Source organism: Camellia sinensis, chromosome 1 (genome assembly GCF_055761805.1).
Source record: "Camellia sinensis isolate YWXY chromosome 1, ASM5576180v1, whole genome shotgun sequence".
NCBI lineage: Eukaryota > Viridiplantae > Streptophyta > Magnoliopsida > Ericales > Theaceae > Camellia > Camellia sinensis.
In genome coordinates this window covers 221,347,981-221,370,934 of record NC_138961.1, presented here as the reverse complement: position 1 = coordinate 221,370,934, position 22,954 = coordinate 221,347,981, and the positions used below count along the sequence as shown (strand labels likewise).

Genomic DNA, 22,954 nt, shown 5'->3' with positions numbered 1-22,954 from the left:
CTGGTTTGTAATATCTGGAAAAATTTCTGCAACTTACCCAAATCTATTCTTCGTTTTTTTCCAGTTGAATTTTTCAATCGAAAGTGTTTCTCTGTTGAACAATGTTCAACTGAATTCAACTGGAAAAATTCCACATTGTAATATGTAAGCAACATTAGAAGAGATAACAATGGCAACTTACCAGAACCAGAGAAATTCTGAAAAAAATCTGAGAATTTTTCTGGTTTGTTATTGAAATATCAATTGAGAATTTCTCTGGTTTATTAAAAATAATAATTGAGAATTTCTCTGGTTTGAGAATTCACCAGGTTGGTTCCTTTCATTTACAAAAACATTCTGTGAAGACCAATCAAACATTAGCCAAAAAACATTAGCCAAAAAATTCTATTTTTTGTCACCATTCAAATCCGACCACTTAGCTTACTTGATCTTCTCAAGCTGAACCTAAGTATCCTTGGACAGCTGCATTCTCTCAACCTTCAAATGTCAACCACGACAGCTTCATTTTTTGAGCTTCACACCGCACACACACAGCTTCAACCCATGCACATACACAACCCATGCACACAGTCACACACATACATGACACACACACACACACCACAACACTCAGATAACTAGCTATATCAACATTACCTCTCCAGAGAAATTTTGAAATTTTTCTGGATCAATCCAGAGAAATTTTAGTGGCTTGGTTCTTCTCTGATCTGTCACTTATATACTCTATTACCTCCAGCTGCTGATCCATCCGAACAACATTCTAGATGAATCTGATTTTGGATCTTTCAATTCTCATGAATCTGATTTTTCTTTGGAATTAGGTTTTGTTGGGAAAGATTTCAACAGGAGCCCAAAACGACTTGGAGAAGGTGACCAAGATGACCTATGCTCAAGTGGCGATTTATGGTTTTAGCGATAAAGTAGGTTTTCTCTCATTTCCTCAAAGAGAGGGCACATTTGAGATGACGAAGTCGTGCAGCAGCAAGACCGTTGCAATCATCGACAACGAAGTAAGAGAATGAGTGGCAAAGGCATACGATCGCATGTTACAGTTGATAGAGTAGCACTAAGAGCACGTAGCTCAAATCGCAGAGTCGATTGATGTGTCCCTAGCGGAGGAGCTGAGTGCAGGAAGGAGAGCAACTGGTCAAGGGTTGGGGATTTGGAGCCAGCGATGATCAAGCTCAGGACAACGTGGATGGAGAGGGGATGGGGTGAGGGACCTTAGACTACAGAAGAACAGATTGTGAACCTAATCCATTACTAAAAGTTGGATAGGGACCTTAGACCGATTTTCCCTTGATTAATAGAGGGCGTAGAAATTACAAAGGCGATTAAAAATAGTGTTGTTATATATATTAATTACTCCTGTATATTAATTAATATATTAATATTAGTTATGATATTATTATTGACTCCATTTATTATATAAATTATAAGTATCAAAAAATTTTCAAATAATATCATATTATCAATTGGCATATTAATTAGTACACAAATTAATATATATAGCATTATTTATTAAAAAAAAGTAAAAAAAAAATAATGCTATATGTATCAATTAGTGTACGTGCACCAATTGATGGTATGACACAATTTAAGATGTTTTTTGTATTGATAATTTGTATAATAAGTGGAGTCAATAATAATATCATAACTAATATTAGGGCAAATTACATATATTCCTTGAGGTTTAGTAAAATTACAGATACTCCATGAGGTTTGAGAAATTACAAATACCCCTGAAAGTATTATTTGCATAACAAATTAGGGATAAATTGTTATAAAAATATAAACCTCAGTAGGCAATTTGTCATAAAAATATAAACCTCTAAAGGTATCTATAATTTTCAAAACTTCAAGAATATCTATAATTTAGTTAAACCTCGAGGGAGGTATATGTAATTTGCCCCTAATATTAATACATTAATTGAACCCAAAAAAAAAAAAGAAATTACATAATAAATTATTCTTGACTACTAATGACAGTCTGTAGAATTCCCGAGGGTGGGAATGGGAAGAAGACACAGAACAGAAGAAGTGATCTCGTAGATCGGGGACCGTACTGTTGTCCTCCACCACACTACTTTCACCGAGTCTGAGACTAACCAAAAAGCACATACCATATAGGCAATAATGTGCTTCTAGCATTATATATATATATATATATATAGAGAGAGAGAGAGAGAGAGAGAGAGATCTGTTACTCTTTTCTCTCTCGACATGGCTGAGAGGAGAGGTAACAAACGCACTTATATTCCAATCTCTTCTTCTTCTGGAGACGAAGAAGAAGAAGAAGAATCGGAGTCAGAAGAATACGATGACGATGACGAGATTGAGGAGACCAGCGCTTCAACATCAAGGTACTTCTCTCGTAGATTCAATTTTGCATTTTTTCATAACCTATATCGTGATTCGTGTTTATATACTTTTGTATGATATGTATTTTATCGAAGCGGTGATGATGATGATGAAAAAAGTGGTAGTGAGTGGAGTGATGCCAAGAGGGATGAATCCGATGATGATGATGAGGAGGAGGAGGAGGAGGAGGAGGAGGAGGAGGATGAAGAATCTTCCAATCTCGACAACGATGAGTCTCTCTGCAACAACGTCATCTGCCTCCTCCGAGGTTAGGTTTTTCTTTGATTCTTCATTAATTCATTTTAATCGTTTAATTAATTTATCCAATTATTTCATTCATAGCGAACTGAGTTACGCAATCTACTGATTGTCTCTGAAAATAAAGTTATTTTAGGCGTTTTGGTGGAAAATCTCATATAGAGCTGATTATTGTCTCGGAAACGATTCTATTTTGCTCTTATTTTTTCCCTAATGCTCTATTTGGTTCATTGGATTGGAATGAGATGGAAGTCTACGGAATGATCATTCTTTTATAACGGTGGTGAATAAGGATTCCATTTGGGAATGGATATTTTGATGGAATGACTATTCCATTCCACTCCTATTCCAATGAACCAAACACCACCTAACTTTCTTGTTTGGTTTTGAAGCAAATGAGCATGGAGTCATAGGATGCATGGAAAAAGCTAATGCTAATCCAGCATTCAAATACAGCAAACTTTTCATAAGCATCATTTTTCACCTTTGTGTGTGTATTTGTGAAACACAATATGAGGTTCTTTCTTGAGTTCTCTCGCCATCTGTTTTTTTCTTTTTTTTGGATGTTTGGGTGGGGGTAGTTGATGAATCTTAAATCTTTTCAAAAGCTTACTAGTTTGCAACACTAACATGTCACAGTATTATCATGTCATATCTATATATGTATATTGAATGAGTTGCCCTTGTTGTAGCTCAAGATGTTTCTTGTATTCCGCAGAAAAGGGTGATTTGCAAGAACTAAAGCTAAAGGATTGCAAATCTTATTTACGGCAACATGGACTAAGAATAACAGGGACCAAGGTAGAATGTATACAGAGAATTATGGAGCGCTGGAGGTCAGTTGCTGTGTGTCACAGAAAATTGCTTGCACCGTCCACTTAGCCCCATTGGATTTTTTATTTTTTTTGTTACTGAATTTGTATAAATATGTTACTTCTCTGATGGTTAAAACCTTCAGTGTTGAGGTTTTATGAATTCTTTCTTTTAACTTTCAATTTAGATTTGGTGAAGAAGTAATAGTTTTGGAAGGATTACTCCAACTACGATGGAAAATGGCCAACAGCCAGCTCTGCCATGCACTCTAATAATTTTTTAGAATTTTGGGGCAAACTACTTAGATGGACACTAAAAGGGATACTGGGAACTGCATATATCTGTCTTTTGTTTTAGAAAACAAGGAAATCAAACAGAGGTAGAAATTTTTTTTGAAAAGTCATTGAATGAAAATCATTTAGGGAACCTAGTTTTGGAAGAAAGCGGTAATAGAAGGATTATATATATATATATATGCAGAGTTAGGGAGTTCGAAATGAAAAATGTATTGAAGAAGATGAAACAGTGTGAGCTTTAGGACCAGATCTATTGCGGTGAAAGTGCCTAGAAATGTAGGTGTATCTTGGTTAACGGAACTATTTAGTAAAATTATAATAGCTAGAAAAATGGTTATGAGTGGATAAAAAGTAATTTAGTACCTATATATAAAAACAAGGGAAGGGAGATTCTAATTGGTATTAAGCTTTTGAGTCATTCTATAAAGCTGTGAGAGAAAGTGATTGAGCATAGATTAAGACTTAAAACAACAGTATCAGATAATTGCATGGGAGGTCAATAATGAAAACAATTTATCTAATGAAAAGGTATAGAAAAGAAGAAGAAAGATCTTTATATGATTTATTGATCTTTGAGAAACTCTATGATAGGGTCCCTAGAGATTTGGTAGTTCTAGAGAGACATCACAAATAGATATATCAAAAATGATAAAAGGCATATATGATGGAGTTATGATTGTGGTGAGTATAGCCAAAGGAGAACCTACTGGTTTTCCAATTATTGGATGTTTGTATCATGATTTGCATTAAACTCTTATCTTTTTGCATAAGTTATGGTTGATTAGACATGTACAAGATGAGGTACCATGGTGTATAATATTTGATAATAATGTTTTAGTATGTGAAACAAAAGTAGGTGTAAATGCTAAGCTAGAGCTTTGACGAGAAGTTTTGTCATCAAGAAGATCAAGAGTGTTTAAAATAAGTAAGACTAGAACTAAATTTATGGAATGCAACTTTTGTTAAAGCTGATAAATGTGAGGGTGGTTAGTATTGAAGGCCCAAAAATGAACATATTTTGCTTGCTATTAACTTTATGTAAAGAATTAAAACTGGATGGACTAAGTGGAGGATGCTTCAGGTGTCTTCCGTAATTGACAGATTCTCATGAGATTAAAATGAAAATTTAACAAGACGGTTATAAGACCAACCATGCTTTAGGGTTGGGAGCAAACAAATTTGTGAGATGGTAGAGGTAACAACTATTGAAGATAAAATGAGGGATACAATGGAGAAGTGTGCCCTAGTCAAGAAGGTGATAACAGAATTTATAAACCCTTGATAGAGTGTGTAGGGGGGTTCAAGGTTAGGAAGGTGATTAGAGAGGCAAAACTATGTTAATGATCCAACAATGGTGGAAGTGGCTGGAGAATGAGTAGCAGCAACTATCTGGGAGTTGGAGAGTGTGTAGCTGGTGAGAGTGAAGCAAGTGGCTCAAGAAAAAATGTATGGTAGTGCCAAAATGGGCAACATCTCCCAAAAAATCTCCAAAATTTCTCCCTTTGAACCTTGGGGAATGGGTCCTATTTATAGGCTTTTCCTTGATGCCAAGAGGACACCAAGTGGCCAAATAGAGAGAAGACATGTGTTCCAGAGGATCATATGGAATATTCTGCCTTGAGCCACTAGGATGAAGGTGCCACATGTCCCTCTGCATGTACTGTATACTATCTATTTTCCTCTGCAACTACCTTTATGAGCCTCAGCAAGTGTAATTGCAACAGAAGTGTTTGGCGTTGCAACTCCCTTTTGAGCCTCAGCAAGTGCAGTTGCAGTGGGAGTGTTTGCCTTTGTACTTGCCTTCTCAGCCTGAACCTCAGCAAGTGCACTTGCAGCAATGAACCTTGCCGCTGCACTTCCCTTCTCAGTTCTATTTGGCCAGTACATGTATTCTCAGGACTCCATTGCCTACTATCGGCTATATTTGTGTTCACCTTAGTGAAACCTTCACTCTTAGCCACCTAATCACAAACTCACAGCCAAGCCTGCTATCAGCCATGTTGTACCTTAGTACCAAGCCCATGGGGGCTTCCTTAATCCTGCCTGTGCAACTAAGGCAGGTCCATGACCTGGGTAATAGAAAAGGAGTCCCTTATGCTCGGGCTACCCTGCTCTCATCTTTGCCGGATCGCCGAGGTAAACTGGTATCTCTGGGCCTGCTATCAGCTCCAATCAATAAGTCTTGGGGCCTGCCATCAGCGCTAAGTTAAATGAATTTTGGAGCCTGCTATCAACCCTAGGTTAGTAATGCCATGGGGCCTGCTATCAGCATCAAGCATTAGCCTCTACTTACAGAGAGAAACCTCTCAAAGACTGCTATCACCTTGGCAAGATATTCCCTCGGCAACTTAGTTGCTGCTGTCGTAGTTGCTGCGGTAACCATTTCCCGCGACGAGTTCAGACGGCAGGACCAACAATATTCGAGATGGCGGCACCGACGGAATGCCTCTGTAACTTGGGCGTTGTAAGTACTGCCTCTGCAACTTAGTTGCATGGGCTTTTTCTTTCCCTCAGCAACTTCGAATGGCGGCAGAACCAAAGATATTAGGAATGGTAGTGCTGAGGCAAAGAGCCTCAGCAACTTTCCCGCTGCATGTGTTACCGCTGCAACTTGACTTAGGCATTTTCCTTCGTGGAGTCCATTTGGACCCTTGGCGGGTCAAACCTGCTTCGGCCCACTGTTGGCTCACTTCCCTTGGGCTTTAGCCCATGCTCCTTCAGTCATTCCTGGTCGCCTTAAAGGAGAGACCCCAGCGCTTAGGTCCATACTTAATTTGGGGTTTAATTTCTGACCCTCTGCAGAGTGAAATGGCAAAACATGATTTGACTCCATGTAGTTGAGAAAAGGGTTAGTTCAGTTGAGTTGTTTTTTATTAAATGTCTTTTTTCTCAAATAATATTGTCATTTTCTACAAGTGCACATCTTGTGTTATTAGAAGTTTGCTTTTCCTTAGATCACTTATTTGTATTATTATTAAATTATTCTAACTTAAGAAAGTTTGAAATCATTCATGCCTTGATGATTTATTTTGGCTTCTATCTTTGATGCTTATGTTGTGTTCTTTTTACACTTGTTTGACTCCTCCTCATGCACATCTAATATAGTCCCATACTATGAATTTTTTGTTGAACTCGCATACTACGAAATTAGTACTATTTTTCCTCATTCAGGTCCTGGTTGTTTCCATTGGTGCTCCTTTTCCCTTATATATATATTTTTGGGCCTCTTGTGTGTTGTTTTTACCTCTCAGTTCAACTTTTCCACTCTCGACATTTGCTCCAGCATCTATGATACTTGCAGTCTCACACATCATTTTTTTTCTAAGCAGCCTCTGAAGCCTAAATTTGAAGTTACCACACTTTGTATGTCTGTTGTTCAAATTACCTCAAGGTCTACTGTCTCCTGTTCTTTTTATATCCATGTGTGACAATAACCCAAGTCATATAATAAATATTTAATTAACAAAACCATATTTGAAGTCTTGAATTGTTACAGGTTTGTACTCTTTCAAGCCTAATCAATTGTGCTCTCTACTTTAGTCAAGCAGTATGAGTTTTAATTGTTGAAACTAAGCTCTTCACTGTTAACATGTTATAATGAAAAGATAAGTGATTTCTACAAGGGTATAAATATCTTTTGTAGCTTTATACTATTTTTGCATAAGAGTATCCTTATCGTATGATTTTTACCCCTCAGGATAAAAGATGGAAATGCTGAATCACTCTATCCTAGATCATCCTTTGCCATCAATTGTACTGGTAAAGGTTTATTTACTTGCATTTCTTTTGAGTGCACTATTTTTGTTCACTTCGAGGTGGTTTTGAAAATTTAAAGCTTCTTTGATTCTCCTTTCAGGTGATGTCTGCAAAGGAGATGTTGTTTTGTTTACACAGAAAGTATACAAGAAGTAACTCACTGGTTTCAGCTCTTGTTTTCCTTCTGTATATGAATCTCTTGATTTCCACCCTAGTTTGTAAAACATATTTGCTCGGTAAATGAAGGAGCTAATTTCGAACAGGTTTATATCCAAACAGGTTTGATAAAATGACAAGGAGCGGAAGTTTTCTTGGAAAGAGAACTATTGCTGGGAGAGTTGTTAAGGAAAGCTATGGTGCTGCCAAACAACAGCATACATTTACAGTAAGTTGGGACAGGTTAAGGAATATATTTTTGGGGTGATATTTGAGCTGATTAGGGGCTAGAATTCATGTTCCGCAATGTGGTACATATTCTGGCCAGGGCACGTTTGTTATGTATCACACCCAGGATATCAGCATGACTCGTTATTGCTCTCCCTTACCTCTTGATGCTTTCTTGTGGCTTTTATGTGCTTTAGATTTCCAGTAACTTGTCCATTTATTACTTTGTGATTTTCAAGATTGAAGTACTATGGAGCAAGGGGATTAAGAAATTGCCTCCACTTTTTCCTTTACTTGTTAAGGGCCGTAACCTCTACAAGTTGAAGACTTTCAGACAGGTGAGTTATTACTTATTGGAACAACAATTCTTTAATATTCTGTCCTTTAATGATTCTTACTTGCATGGTTTTCTGTCCCTATCCTTTTCTTCTTCTTTTTTTTTGTTAGCCTTGGAAGAATGAAAGGGAGAGACAGAAAGTCCTAGCTGAGAAACACCAACGAGGTGCAGCTGCAAGACTTGTGAGATCAATGAAGAAGACACAAAAGGCATGCTCTAAAAATAGGGGTATGGAGAGAGGGCAGGAGAGAAGAGTGAGGATTTTATTTGTGTTTTTGTTGTTTAGGTTGCTGCGACTAACTTCAGTTTCTATGACAATTAGGTGTTAAGCGACAGAAACAATTTCATCAATCAAGACCATCCCAAACGGGAAAGAAAACTGAACCGCAGAAAGGGAAGCATAGTGTTGGACGTGGCAAGGCTCCAGAAAAACATACAAAATCCAATAATCATCGTCGAAAGGCCCCTCCAGCTGGAAGAGCAAACTTGAAGAAAAATCTGAACTCAAGAGCTCCTAAAACTTCCGTGAAGTATCAAAACCCTACTCATGCTAATAAAGATGAAGACCAAACGAGACAGTCATTCGTTTGTTATCCCCAAAATTTTCACCAATCTCAAATGCAGTTGCGCCACCACCTCCAGTGGAGTGCACCTTTACACATACCTAGTTATGAGACGGGCTCTACTTCATCTACTATGAGGTTTCCTAATTTCAGGCCTTATTTGGATCCATCTGGTATGCCTGTAACACAACATCAAGGTTTGTATAGAGGCTCTTACCCTCACCGTGCATATCCACATCCAAACCATGCTTTTGAGTCCAGGAATTTGAACCGATCTTCAGATTTGAGAACATTTGTGGACTGTCAAAACCATTTTCCATGGGGAAGGTGGCATACGGACAGAGGTGGAGCTTTGTAGAATGGGTAGTCAGAGAGCTTCGTTGTTAATACCAGTTAAAAATGCAGCACTTGGACGGGGAAATGCTCAGTGTACCAATGGAATTGGTTTTTAACATTCAAATCTTTGCTAGGTACCTCTCTCTCTCTCACACACACACGCGTGCGCGCGCATGCGCGCGCGGGCGCGCACAGGGAGTTACATGGTATACCAACAGCAATTGGGAACTACAATTATATTAACTGTTTTGGATATATTTCCAGCTACAAATTGTGTATTATATATATGGGAGAGGCCGCTTTGCTGAAGATGGAGTCGTCTGAAAAGTGGTTTTGTGACTTTTTCTTAAAAACCACAACAGAAAACAAATTTTTAATTTTTTTTTTCATTCTTGGAACTGAAATTGCCGGTAAAAAATGAGATTTTACCTGTACAAGTCAAGAACAAAATTGATTTGTCATTATTTTTTTTGTCTTTCCAGATGAGTCCTTCCTCTAACCCCACACAGCAGTGATCTTTTGTTGGTCCAGTATGCTAGTCACCCATCCAATAGTTAAATAGTGTTTAAACTCTGTTTGATTTCTAAATGCATATATAATACTAAAATTTTAGAAAATCATTTAGCCTCCGTTTGGGAAGTGGGTTGGCTTTTTGGCTTTTTGGCTTTTTTGGCTATTTTAGCTTGGGCTTAAAAGCTTGGTTTGGGAAGGGCTTTTTGGCTTTTTGGCTTTTTTGAATTTTTTTGTGAGAGAAGAATGTAATGATTATGGGTTGGATGTGATGTTTTGTTTGTTATGGCTAAAATAGCCTATTTTGTTTTTTGTGGCTAAAATAGCCAAAAAAGCCTTCAACCCACCTTCCCAAACGGTGCCTTAGTGTGTTTGGTTTTAATTTTCTAAATTCAATTTTTTAGAAATCTAGTTTTTTATTTTTCGTATTTTTTTATTTTTAGCGAATGTTTTTAAAATTTTAATTAATTTTTCTACTTTTTTAAATATACCTTATTTAGATGTGTCTAAATAGTAAATATTTGTAAAAATATATTTTAAAAAATTAATAAATATATAAAAATATGAAAAATGTACTGAATTTTTATATTTATATATATATATATATATATATATATTTGGTATGTAGTGATTTTTTTTTATAAAAAAAAAATTGTAAATATTATATATTTTAAGTGTATTTGTGTTTAGTGTGTCTAAAAATTAAAAAAATTATTTGAAATATTAAAAAAAATTAATAAAAATAAAAAATATTTAACTTTTTGAAAAATAAATTTTCAAAATTAAAACCAAACTGAGTGATTATTGGGGGTGTTTGTTTCAGCTTTTCATAGCTAACTTATGCCTTTTAGCTTTGAAAAAGTTATTTTGGACTGTTTGGTTAAACTTATTTCAAACAGCTACTGATTCTAACAGCTTATTTTAACTCAAAAAAGTTGATTCTGAGAAGCTGCTCACCCCTTGCTTCTGATTATCAGCTTCTGCTGTGGACATGTTAATTTATGGTTATACTCTTAAATTTTTTTATTTTTTATTTTTTTAAAAATAGAAAAAGACTCAAATGGACTATAGATTATTATTATTATTATTTATGAGAAATGTAGACAAACAAAAAATAAAAATTAATTGAAAAAGTTATTTCACAGCTTATTTAACAAACACTACTCAGCAACTTAAATCTATAATCCAACAGCTACACCAAACAGATTAACAACTTCTAATTAAAGTCATAATCTATAATCTGTTAAGCTATAATCTATAAGTTATTTTAACAGTTACACCAAACGGGGTCATTATCCTCCCTTCTTTATAACTACACTCTAAGGGATTGTTTAAGATGACTTAAATAAGTATATTTTATTTTTTTATAAAAAGATGTGTAAAAAAATAAAAAGATAATATAATAAAAATAAATAAATAAATAAATTATTTTGTGTATATCAAACTTGGCTAAAATTTGTCTCTCGCATTCAAAGTTTGAAAACACAACAAAACTAATCATCAGTCATCTCATTTCATAGCTCACACCAAACTTTATGGACCCCACCAATGTCGGCATTTATTCACCATCAAACGCCATGACTCAGCTGACACGTGTAGCGCTATTTCCTCACTGCTTAAAATTGTCTTCAATTTTTTTTTGAAAAATATTATAAGCATTAAATTTTTTACTAAATAAATAATTAAATATCTCATAGATGTAAATAAATAACTAAATATCTATCTAATAAATAATTAAATGTCTCATTAATTTATTGATTCAATAAATTAATAAAATATTAGATGATATTTACGGCAACAAAAAAAATAGAAAAACTAATAAAACACTACCCAAAATAAATAAATAAATAAATAAACACAGAGACTAATCCTTATGTTTCTTCTGTGATTTGTCTGAATTTTTATTACAATTATTATGAACTATATCTGTAACAAAGTTGTAATTTTTAAAATTTAATTATATAAATAATTAATTTTTTATTTTTATATTTATATGACATTATATTATCCCTTAATTTTGAAGTGGAAAAACAGTATATAAAGACGACCAGGCTTGTGTGTCCTCAATTGGGACACGAAACCCTTTTACTATCCATGCAACCCTTGCCCCCACACTTCCCCTCCGTGGGCCCTTCTTAATTGTATCCCTCCCTCGAAAAGAAAAAAAAGATCATAACATACTCAACCCAAGTCAGATTGCTTCTCATCTCTAATCTCACAATTTAAATATTTAAAATAAAATATGCAGAAAAATATTTAAAATTTTACAAATATAAAGTACACATTTTAAATCATGTTTCAAATTATTATTTTTTCCTTCTAAACACATAATATTGCTAAAAATGTAAACCATAAGCCTGCAATAGGAATCAACTACTAACAACAAATTCCAACATTAATAACATTACATTCATTTGCTTTCTTCTAAAGAAATCTCCCAAATCCTCATCACTCAAATATTATAACTATGTCTAGGAGCACAATAAATCAATTATAGAATTGGACACAATTATCTCACGTAAGGTGAATCATACCTTTTTATAGGTCCTATGCTTGTGTTGTGTTTAATTCTGTAATTGATTTATGTACAAGTAAAACAAACTTAAAAGTTGATTGAAGTAGCAATAGGGGATTCTAGATAAATCTGGAGTTGCAAGGGCGAAGGTCAATCTCTTGGGTCCAAGCAGTTCGGTCCTGAGTGTGCAATTGCCAATAGGTCTGAGCCAGCGAATCTGGGTCCATACACCCCTCCTCTCCTCCTACACTTTGTTGCTGCTGCTGTTGTTGTTCCCTAACCAACAGCTGTTGTCGCGATGTTGATGGTGCCCTGGAACAACTCCAGGGTAGATATCAATCCCTCATTCCCCACACCATAGATCAAATTTATTAGCTAATCATTTCTTGGGTTGCACAAATTGTTCTTCAATATTATTAGTCTCTTAGCAGATAATGACAGGATATGTGGTGACCTTTAATTTTGTTTATGGAAAATGCTAATCACCCTAAATTTTAAAAATTTAGAATATATATTTTATTATTTTATCTCATCGCTCATCTATGTTCACACAATGAATGATATATTTATTTTTTTTGATATATCGGAAATGAACACAATAAATGATATGTGTATATATATAACTTATCATATTTTAAAAATGATGTCGCATGAGAAACTATTTTAGTGTCTCTAAGAAGTAATTGAGATTGATTGAGGGATGCATCCGCTGCCGCTGCCAGGCACACACTATACTATACTATACTATAGGTGATTGTGTCATATAGTGCTATCAATTTATTAATTTAACATGTTTATATCTATATATATATATATATATATATAAAAGAAAGATAGAAAGAAAAGTGAGATTCTGGATCTTAAGGAATCTTATGAGTTGTCAGCTGCATACTGGAACACTAAGGGCTGGTTCGGCAAGATTCAAAAAAATTAAAAAGTCAAAAAGTTACTATTCTATTTAAGTCACATCATCTTATTTAAGTTACATCACCTCTCTAATTCATCATTTCAAACCCAACTCAAATTCAACCCATATTTCATAAAAAATCAAAAAGTACACTTATTTAAATAAATAAATATAACTGGTATATATTACTATTTTATATCACTTCTTATATAAATAATTAACATTGATTTTTTTGTTGAATGATAATTATTGAAAATATTAAATAATATATTATCATGTAATCTAGAGATTAAAAAAAAAAACCTGGGTGAGGCGACGATGCCATGGATGATAACATGCGCTACGTGTACACCCAGAGGTTGAAACTCTGTCGCCAGGCATTGTGACAAAGCTCTCAACGCAAACTTACCGCAACCTGTTATCCCTCCCAACGTAGAATCAGAATTAATAATAAAACTATTTAGCATTATTTGACTCTATCTATCAAAACGTGTATGATTGTAAACGAATAAAGTGAAATTTAAATTACATAATTCGGAATAACCAGCAATGCCATTGAGAGAAGCCGAACAGCCTGTGAAGAGTATTGTCCCTCTTCCCCTATCGACCATGCCCGGAAGTACCTTTCCACGCCAAACATTTGAATTCAAGTTCCCAAATTAGACTTTGTTTTTGGAATTCAAGAGAGAGCGAAATGGGAAAACAAAAAAAGCACCTGCTGGGCGCAGTGGAAGGCGCCGACGGAGGAGACGGCGATGGATTTCTCGAAGGCGTCGACGCGAATGTCGGTGAAGTTGGTTGGGTGGTTGTTGTGCCAGACTGGCTGGTACGCATTGTAGACAAGCACTTCCACGAACCCTAGGGATAGCACTCCTTCGAATGCCTCTCTCACGCTTCGAGAGTCGGAACAATCGATTCTGATTGCGAACACTTGCCCTTTCTCTTCTCTGGCTATTTCCTCGGCAAATCTCGATAATCTCCCTGTGAGTTCAGTACGAATTGAATTAATGGAGAGAAAGAACGAGAGAGAGAGAGAAGGAGAGAGGGGTTACCGAGGTCGCGGGCGAGGATGGCGACGGTGTAGCCTTCGTGAGCGAACTTGCGAGCGATGGAGCGGCCGAGGGCGGGCCCGACGCCGACAATGGCGGCGATGCCTCTGGGGGAAACGGAGCTGGCCATGCTGCGCATCTTTTTGGAGTCGGCAATCAAAGGGAGAGAATTTTGAGTTCAGTGAGAGAAAGAGAGAGCAAGAGAGAGAGAGAGAGAGAGAGAGAATGTAGAGAAAACTTTAAAGCTTGGAGGTGGACGGAACTGCGGGGGGCTATGTTTCTGTTCCGTCGCTGTCCAAAGTTGAAGTTGATGCCTCCCAAGCTAGAGGCAATCAGAGACGTGTCTAAAGCCTCTCTTCAATTGGGGCTGTTTTGTAGGATGTGATTATAATGAGTAATGATAGAAATTTTATTTTTTATTAATGATTTATGGAAAATGAGTGAGACGTCACCCTTACAATCCTCATAGGGATCCACATTGATGTGTGAGGCCCACTCATGTGGAGTCCATATCATAAATGGTGTAGATCACTATGAGGATTGTCGGGTCCTTCAAAAAGATATCTCTATTATTGCTCATATTTTATATGGATGTAATTTTCACGTAAGACTTATATGGTATGGGTTCTATAAGAAATTTGATAAAATTTTTGAGTGTCTATCATTTTTCTAATTTTGTATTAATTAATATATTAACGGATGATATGAGATAATTTTAGTGATTTTGAATCTTTATAATTTGTATAATGGATCAAATCATAATTTTAAAATGACTATGTCATAATTATGTTGATACACTAACTATTTTACTAATTCATGCGTGTAGCACAACCAGATTATAATTTATTTGGGTAAATTACACTGTCCTTTGTTAAATTTGGTCACTTTTTCACATTTTTTTTTTCCTTTTCATTTTGGCACTTTATCTTTTAAGTTTTTTTCAATTTATTTCTAAAATTAATTTTTATTAAAAATTAGACAAAAAATGATATATTGACAGTTGCGTGTCATACAAATATTTTATTATATATAACTCACATCTCTAACTTAAACTTAAATTTTAATATAATAATATTTTTTTATATTATGTGATAGTTATTATGGTATTTTTTGTCTAATTTTTGAACAGAAGATAATTTTATGAGTAAATTTGAAAAAACTTGAAAAATAAAGGACCAAAGTGAAAAAAAAAATTGAAAAGCCAAAGTAAGAAAGTGGTCAAAAAAGAGATGAAGTGTAATTTACTCAATTTACTTTAATTTGAGAGTTTGGTAAAAATAACTTAAATAATTTAGAAAAAAAATTAATTATTTAAAAGTTAAAAAAATAGTGTTTTTAATGATTACTTCTTGATTATTCTCTCCCCTAATCATCAAATTAAAATTTAGTATAATACTAATACTGATAATGTGATATTTTTAATTAATAATAAGACCATCTCCAACGGTGAACCAAACCCAGCATCAGATTTAAATTTTGATGAAAAACTCACTTTTTCACGCTCCAACGGTTGCACCAAAGTCATACCAAAATGAGAATTCAGCAAACAAGACATCAAACTGAAATCAAGACACAGATTTTACCAAATCACTGTTACTGACCGTTGAAAATGGTACACCGGTCAACCAACCGGTTGCCCGGCCGGTTGACCAACCGGTCAACCACTAAAAGATTCAAACAGTTCAGAAAAAAAAGTTCAAACCGTTAAAAAAAAAAAAAAAAAAAAATTTGCCTAACCGGTCAACCGGCCGGTCGACCACCCCGGTTGTCCCGAAAAAAGTTCAGAAAGTTCAAAAAAAGTTCAGACAATTCGCAAAAAAAAAAAAAAAAAAAAAAAAAAATTTTGCCTAACCGGTCAACCGGCCGGTCGACCACCCGGTTGTCCCGGAATAAATTTGGTGAAGGTGAACCGTTGGAGCCTGAAGTATCAAATTCAGGAAATGGTCATTTTTTAACTCAGATTTGATGAAATTTTTGATTCACCGTTGGAGATGCTCTAATAAGTTTACATATGATGAGAACTTTGTTACACGTACATAACAAATAGCAAGAAAGTATTGGAGGGTGACATTCGATTAGGTGATGTTAGCATTACACCTTTTTTGTTTTTGTTTTTGTTTTCTTTTCTTCTTTCTAATGATCAGTTATTGTTCAATCCTCTTGTATTAATGTTTTATATCATTTATTATTTTTTGTTTTTTTTCTTAAAACTCTACACAGAAAAGTAGAAGTTGAAGACCAAACTATTGAATAGCTTTTATTTTATTTTTTATCTGTACCTCGGATACCCTAAAATGATTTGAAACAAGCTTCATACCTACAATATATAAATTAACAGTAAATTACACTCATCTTTCTTAATATTAATTAATCTTATATTTTTTATAAGTCTATTTTATAAAAAAAATTATAAAGTCTATTTTCTTAAATTACATTTATCGTTTAATTTTTTAAAAGAAATTTACTCTGATCAAATAATTGTTAATATTCAATTAATTAAATTTTTTTTTTATATGAATAACTTATCCATCAGCCTGACAAAATCAACGTTCACCGTGAAGCAGCAGATGATAGCTAAGCATTAATGATTGAATTTGAGTATATAGGACCAGTAAGAGAAGTCCTATCTCAATTTTATATTTTTATTTTTTGTTTTGAACCTTAAAAATACCTCTGTCCAAAATGGCCCATCTATTCTCTCAATAATAAATATCTGAATAGACTCTACTTTTCGATGAGAACGACCTCAGCAGAACAATGGTCCCCTGAAGAGAAAGTCAGGCCCGGGAGAATCGCAGAAGGCTTTAATATAAATAAAAAGCTGCAAAGGTCTTTTATGAATTTTATAGGTTTTTTTTCACTTAATGAGGATACGCGTAAGTACATATAAAATTCATCATATTATATAAATTATGAAATTTTTAAATTTTTAAAATTATATCATATTACCCGTTAATATATTAATTAATATATCAATAATATACATAATTTTATCCATTTAAAAATATTGGGGAGTTTAGAACATTTTCAATGACTTTGTTAAAGAGCCACTAGGTGTTTGTTAGTAAGAGTATTCACATCAGTCTTTTCAAAATTTTAATCAAATTATAGCTAAAAAAGCTATTGTTGATTTTTTTGGCTTTCGAATGTTATTTTTGTAATTGTGAGCGTGCCAGCAAGAATCAATTAGTCCTTATAAAATATTAATTGCCAACCAATTATCAGACGATTGTGTTTTAGTTCTTTCAGCTTCAATGAAGAGGACTTTTACTGGTGGCTTTACTTAGGAGAATTAACTAACAATAATTAAATGAAGAACAATTACAGCATTTCATTAAGTAAAAATGAAAGACTTACAATGATCCAATTCAGCGTCGTAGAGGTTTGCAGCAACAATCTACTTAAAATTACTCCTATGAACGAAGTGCAGTGTAGGAATTTTAAAATACAGCAATGTAAATAACAGAAAATGTAAAAACTGGAAAAGAAATAAAGTTGATAAAACTGATTTTCTGGATCTGAGTCTGGGGGGTTTTCTGGGACTTTCTCTACTATTTATACTTCTCAAGGATAACCATCGAACTGCATTTCTAACCGTCGAACTACTCCTCCATGATCGCTGATCATGTTGCCTTATAGTTAGCTTCACTATGCCAATACCTGCAGTTAGGCTTCCCTTCTGATTTTGAATTTAAACGTGAGTAACCATTGAAGCCACATCACTTTGTATCTCTTTGTTGATCCAGTACTACGCAGATCTTATGAAAACCAATACTAACTGCCACGTGTACGACCACGATCGAAGGTTTGAATTGTCTTCTCGTATTACCCTCAACCTGCCACACGTCGAACTGTGATTGGCCCGTACAAAATATATAGCCAACATTACCCCCCGTACTAATATAACCAATACTTGGTGATATTAGTGGATCAAGGTACTTTCCCACGTCTTAGAACGCGCATGGACTTTGCATTTTTAGAAACACAACCGTCATTCATTGATGAACATTTGCATTAACTCCTCTCTGATCCCTTAAACAAACTCACTATCTCAGTATTCAAAGAGTCCAATTCAGTTCTTATGGATAAACAGACATTTTCTTATCTCGATCAAGCATATGAAGAGTTGTTTGATAAAACCGTTCGTCCTTGAAAGAATCTTCATGCATTGATTAGCCACCTTTACCCACCTTCCTATATTCAAGTCATGGAAGCTTTTGCGAATTATCAACCTTTGGATTATGAACACACTGTCCACAATCCTTTGATTCAGAAATTTGTAAATATGGGCATGGGAAGTTCCTCTTCTGACTCAAAGCCTTCCGGGTGGGATGAAGCTGTAACTTCTTCCTCTTTTGGGGCTTCTGGTTGGGGAAGCTGGCCGGAATTAAGAGAGCGAGTCAAACATCATTTTGTTGAGTTCATTGACCCTCTAGAATTCCTTTCCGATGCTTGGAGTTTGGTGGTTTATCCCTGCGAGTATTATCCCTTCTCTTGAACTTCGAAACTTTCTGAGCCACATCATTAGCTTTATTATTCAAGAATCTTGGGACATAAGTTACATTTGCTATCTAAAATTGAGAAAGCAGATGTAATGCAACAACATAGTATAGCACCATACTTATACTTTGACATTTGAAAATCTCTTTCACCTGGTTAACTACCAATTGAGAATCTCCAAATATGTCAACTGCGTGAGCTTGTAATCTAATAAGTATTTTCAATCCCATTATTAAGGCTTCATATTCAGCTTGATTATTGGAACAAGTAATTCCATCCACTCGGAAACCATGCGTGGTTTCTACTCCTTGTGGTGACTTAATTACTATGCAAATTCTAGTTAAACCATTGACTTTTGATCCATCGAACCACATTTGCCATGGTTCAACACTAGTCATACCAAGTTCCATTATCTCTTGGCTTTCTGTTGGACATGGATGGTCTGCCAAAAAATTAGCTAAAACTTGTCTTTTTATTGCCTTTGGGGGGACATATTCTAGATGAAATTCTGATAAAGCTAATATCTATTTGCCAATTCTTCCCCTCAACATGGGTCTAGATAACATATTTTTAACCAAATCTGTGATTGCAATTACTAAGACAGTTGTAGGCAAAAGATAGTATCTTAATTTCATTGCAGTAAAATACAATGCAAGGCACAACTTTTCTACAATTGAGTATTTACATTCACAAGAATTTAGAAACCAACTAAGGTAATTAACAGTTTGCTCCTTACCTTCTTCATTGTCTTGGGCTAAGAAAGCTCCCAATGAATCCTGTGCTGCAGCTATGTACAACTTCAAGGGCTTATCACCCTTTGGTGGCATCAGCACTGAAGGGTTGGCCAAATAGGCTTTGATTCATTCGAAAGCAGTTTGATGCTCTGCTGTCTACACAAACTCATCTTCATCTTTTAGCCTTAACAAGGAAGAAAATACTTTAGTTTTTCCCGCAATATTAGAAATGAATCTTCAAAAAAAATTAACTTGTCCAAAGAACTTTTGTAATTCTTTCTTATTTGATGGAGGTCTGGCTTCAATGATGGCTGTGGCTTTATTCTGGTCAATCTGTATTCTTTTCTTGTGTACTACATAGCCCAAGAAGTTTCCAGATGATACGCCAAAAGCGCACTTAAGAGGATTGAGTTTCAACTTAAACTTTCTCATTCTTTCAAAAGCTGCTTCTAAGTGAAACAAATATTTCTCTATGGATTGGGATTTCACTACAATGTCATTAATATAACACTCTAAATACCCTCCAATGAGGTCATGAAAAATAGTGTTCATAGCTCTCTGATATGTAGCCCCAGCATTCTTCAGGCCAAATGGCATTTTAACCCATTCGAATGTGCCAATATTCCTAGGACATCTGAATGCTGTCTTATAGACATCCTCATCTGCAATGCAGATTTGGTTATAACCAGCGTGCCCATCTATCATTGATAAAATTTGATGCCCTGCTGAACTGTCTACCAACAAATCTACTATAGGCATAGGATACTCATCTTTTGGAGTTACTAGATTCAAGTTTCTGAAATCGATGCATATCCTCATTTTACCATTCTTCTTAACCACAAGCACAATATTAGATAGCCATTCAACGTACCTGGCTATCCTAATAAAGTCTGCCTTGAGGAGTCTAAGAATTTCCTCCTTAACTTTCTAAATCACTTCTGGACTCATTCTTCTTGATTTTTGCTTGTATGGCTTGAAATTAGGCCTCATAGGGAGCCTATGTTCCATTAATAATCTATCCAATCCTGATAGTTCATTATAAGACCATGCAAAACAATCATTGTATCTCTTTAAGACCACCAACAACTGGTCCTTGTCAAGAGCATTCAAAAAAGGACTTACATAGGTGGGCTGCTGTATGGAACCTTCCCCTGAGTCCACTTCTTCCAAGGGGTCTTGTATTTGAGAACTTACCGACGCTCCTTCTTTGATTCCTTCTGACTTCGAAGCAATCTCCTTGCTTTGTTTTGCTCCCAGCTTCTTTGATTCAACATCTTTACCCTCCTCCTCATAGACAAAGCCTGTCCACAAGGCTTCTTCCTCCTGTATCTCCTGGACTTTTGTTTCAATGTCCAAAGCACAATATTTATCTAAGGCAAAAAATCTAACCTGTTGCTGTTCCTTCTTACAATCAATCATCATGGCTTCTTTTTCTTGTTCTTGCATTTTCTGGACTATTGATTTTACATCCAATACTAAGAACTTAATTAGAGCCAAAGACCTGACTTCTTAGGTTTCATCTCTTTGCCTACAACCAGGCATCATTGTCATCCTTAACGACAAACTCTTCATCAGCACTCTCCTGGACCAAGTGCTTTAGATGTGCAAATTCCTCATCAGCCGTCACTGCGCCTGATCCATCAGGTTTTCTCAATATACTGAGTGGTGCCACTCCTTCAGTATATAATTTGGCCTCTGCGAAATCTGCACAAGCTATGAAGGGTTGAGGATCTGCATTGATCTTCTCCGTCTCTCCATTGCGCAAGGCCATCATGATTTTCTGATGTACAAAGGAAGGCACACATTTGTTGGTGTGAATCCAATCTCTTCCAAGTAAAGCATTATACTTAGCATTGTTGTCGATAACGAAGAATGCTATCATGTAGTCCATGGTTCCCACACTCAGGTTGATGGGCAAAATACCTTGGGCCATCTGTTTGTCTCCAGCGAAACCAGCAATGGCTGGACTGGTTGGGATTAGTCTGGGGTTCTTTTTTCCTAGTTTCTTCAACGAAGATTTTGGAAGCAGGTTTACTGCTGCCCCGTTATCCACCAGCACCCGATTCATTTGTATTCCATCGAAGAAGGCCTTGATATACAAAGGTTTGACATGCTGTGTCATGGACGTCGTGGGATACTCAAAAGAGTATGAGAGGTTAATACTTACCTCTTCCTCACTCTCGTCTTCAGTTTCTATTGGTGTGGCTACTTTAGATTCGTCTTGCACCATACTTACTTGTGAGTCTTCACTGGAGACTGGAATTGGGTCAATCTCCTGACCTTGGTTTTCATTTTTAGCTTGAAACTTCTGTGGTAATATAAGCACCATATTCACTGACACTGGAGGGAACGAGCCAAATTGGACGACTGGTTATACCTGCTTTCCTTCTTGGTCAACTTGTTCAATTACTTCAGAAGCGTCCTCCATGCTGCATTCTGGCACTTCTGTATTAGTAACTTCCTTCGAATGGTCTGTTTCTGTTGGTTTTTCGACCAAAAATGTCTGTTTAGCCATGAAGACTTCAAACATTTCTTCATCAACCATCTCATTCCTTTGGCCTGGGACGACTTCATCTTCTATCTCATTATCACTTTCCATCAAAACTTTTTCCAATCCTATCAAGCTGGATCTTTCCTTGGCCTTTAGTTCATAATGAACTTTGGCCAACTGCTCCCTGCTACAACTCCTTTTGTCTGGAAGAGTCGATTTTAGATTATGGTCTAACTTTGAATATTCTTCTCCCTCTGCCTGGCTCTTTAGCTGAACCAACACTACTACAAATACAGATAAAGATCACACTTTTTTGGTGTGATGTATGTTTTTTAATCACACTTTTTAAGTTTTATTAAAGTGTGGTCTTTGGAAGTGTGATTAAAAGGGGTCATTTTTAATCACACTTTTTAAGTTTTATTAAAGTGTGGTCTTTGGAAGTGTGATTAAAATGGGTCATTTTTAATCACACTTTTTAAGTGTCATTAAAAAATACTTTCATCACATCTTTAAAGTGTGATTAAAAATATTTAGATCACATCTTTTAAGTGTGATTAAAAACATTTAGATCATACCTTTTAAGTGTGATTAAAAACATTTAGATCATAGTTTTTAAGTGTGATTAAAAATATTTAGATCACACTTTTTAAGTGTCATTAAAAAATACTTTCATCACATCTTTAAAGTGTGATTAAAAATATTTAGATCACATCTTTTAAGTGTGATTAAAAACATTTAGATCACACCTTTTAAGTGTGATTAAAAAAATTTAGATCACAGTTTTTAAGTGTGATTAAAAACATTTAGATCACAGTTTTTAAATGTGATTAAAAATATTTAGATCACACTTTTTAAGTGTCATTAAAAAATACTTTCATCACATCTTTAAAGTGTGATTAAAAATATTTAGATCACATCTTTTAAGTGTGATTAAAAACATTTAGATCACAGTTTTTAAGTGTGATTAAAAACATTTAGATCAGACCTTTTGAGTGTGATTAATAACTAATAAAACCTGTAATAAAAAAAATTGACATATTTGAAGAATAATCAATATTATTTTTATACGCGCATTTCAAGAATGTAATACACACTATATACTATACTTTGAATCACAACCACATATTGAATAGAATAACGTCGT

At 35.1% G+C, this 22,954-nt stretch overlaps 2 protein-coding genes across 4 annotated transcripts; one reads left to right on the top strand and one right to left on the bottom strand.

Moving 5' to 3' along the window:
• The first annotated feature begins 1,950 nt into the window (after positions 1-1,950).
• LOC114259686 (uncharacterized) lies at positions 1,951-9,413 on the top strand. Of its 3 annotated transcripts, XR_014344844.1 has the most exons (10): positions 1,964-2,363; positions 2,457-2,629; positions 3,338-3,455; positions 7,426-7,487; positions 7,585-7,636; positions 7,764-7,869; positions 8,108-8,206; positions 8,316-8,433; positions 8,528-9,238; positions 9,369-9,413. XR_014344844.1 is itself a non-coding variant. In XM_028199709.2 (9 exons), exons 1-9 carry the CDS (start codon positions 2,224-2,226, stop codon positions 9,124-9,126), a joined length of 1,467 nt encoding a protein of 488 aa, XP_028055510.2. In that variant the 5' UTR covers positions 1,951-2,223; the 3' UTR covers positions 9,127-9,413. The 3 variants fall into 3 exon arrangements, 2 of the variants coding, with proteins under 2 accessions (XP_028055510.2, XP_028055511.2); XM_028199709.2 differs by having other exon boundaries at positions 1,951-2,363; positions 8,528-9,413; XM_028199710.2 differs by having other exon boundaries at positions 1,985-2,363; positions 2,481-2,629; positions 8,528-9,413.
• A 2,546-nt stretch (positions 9,414-11,959) lies between these two features.
• On the bottom strand, positions 11,960-14,484 carry LOC114259685 (uncharacterized). The gene is made up of 5 exons (XM_028199708.2): positions 14,089-14,484; positions 13,752-14,017; positions 13,566-13,659; positions 13,340-13,451; positions 11,960-12,441 (listed from the first exon to the last, which is right to left on the bottom strand). Exons 1-5 carry the CDS (start codon positions 14,222-14,224, stop codon positions 12,249-12,251), a joined length of 801 nt encoding a protein of 266 aa, XP_028055509.1. The 5' UTR covers positions 14,225-14,484; the 3' UTR covers positions 11,960-12,248.
• Positions 14,485-22,954: the final 8,470 nt, after the last annotated feature.

What these genes read in the sequence shown, in the direction of transcription:
- LOC114259686 (XM_028199709.2), top strand. Translation starts at nt 2,224, where the DNA reads ATGGCTGAGAGGAGAGGTAACAAACGCACTTATATTCCAATCTCTTCT. An exon ending in AGAATTATGGAGCGCTGGAG is followed by an intron (nt 3,456 to 7,425) that starts GTCAGTTGCTGT and finishes TTTACCCCTCAG; the next exon opens with GATAAAAGATGGAAATGCTG. An exon ending in CTTTGCCATCAATTGTACTG is followed by an intron (nt 7,488 to 7,584) that starts GTAAAGGTTTAT and finishes TTCTCCTTTCAG; the next exon opens with GTGATGTCTGCAAAGGAGAT.
- LOC114259685 (XM_028199708.2), bottom strand. Translation starts at nt 14,224, where the DNA reads ATGCGCAGCATGGCCAGCTCCGTTTCCCCCAGAGGCATCGCCGCCATT. An exon ending in CATCCTCGCCCGCGACCTCG is followed by an intron (nt 14,018 to 14,088) that starts GTAACCCCTCTC and finishes CTGAACTCACAG; the next exon opens with GGAGATTATCGAGATTTGCC. An exon ending in TGCTGGTTATTCCGAATTAT is followed by an intron (nt 13,452 to 13,565) that starts GTAATTTAAATT and finishes GAGGGATAACAG; the next exon opens with GTTGCGGTAAGTTTGCGTTG.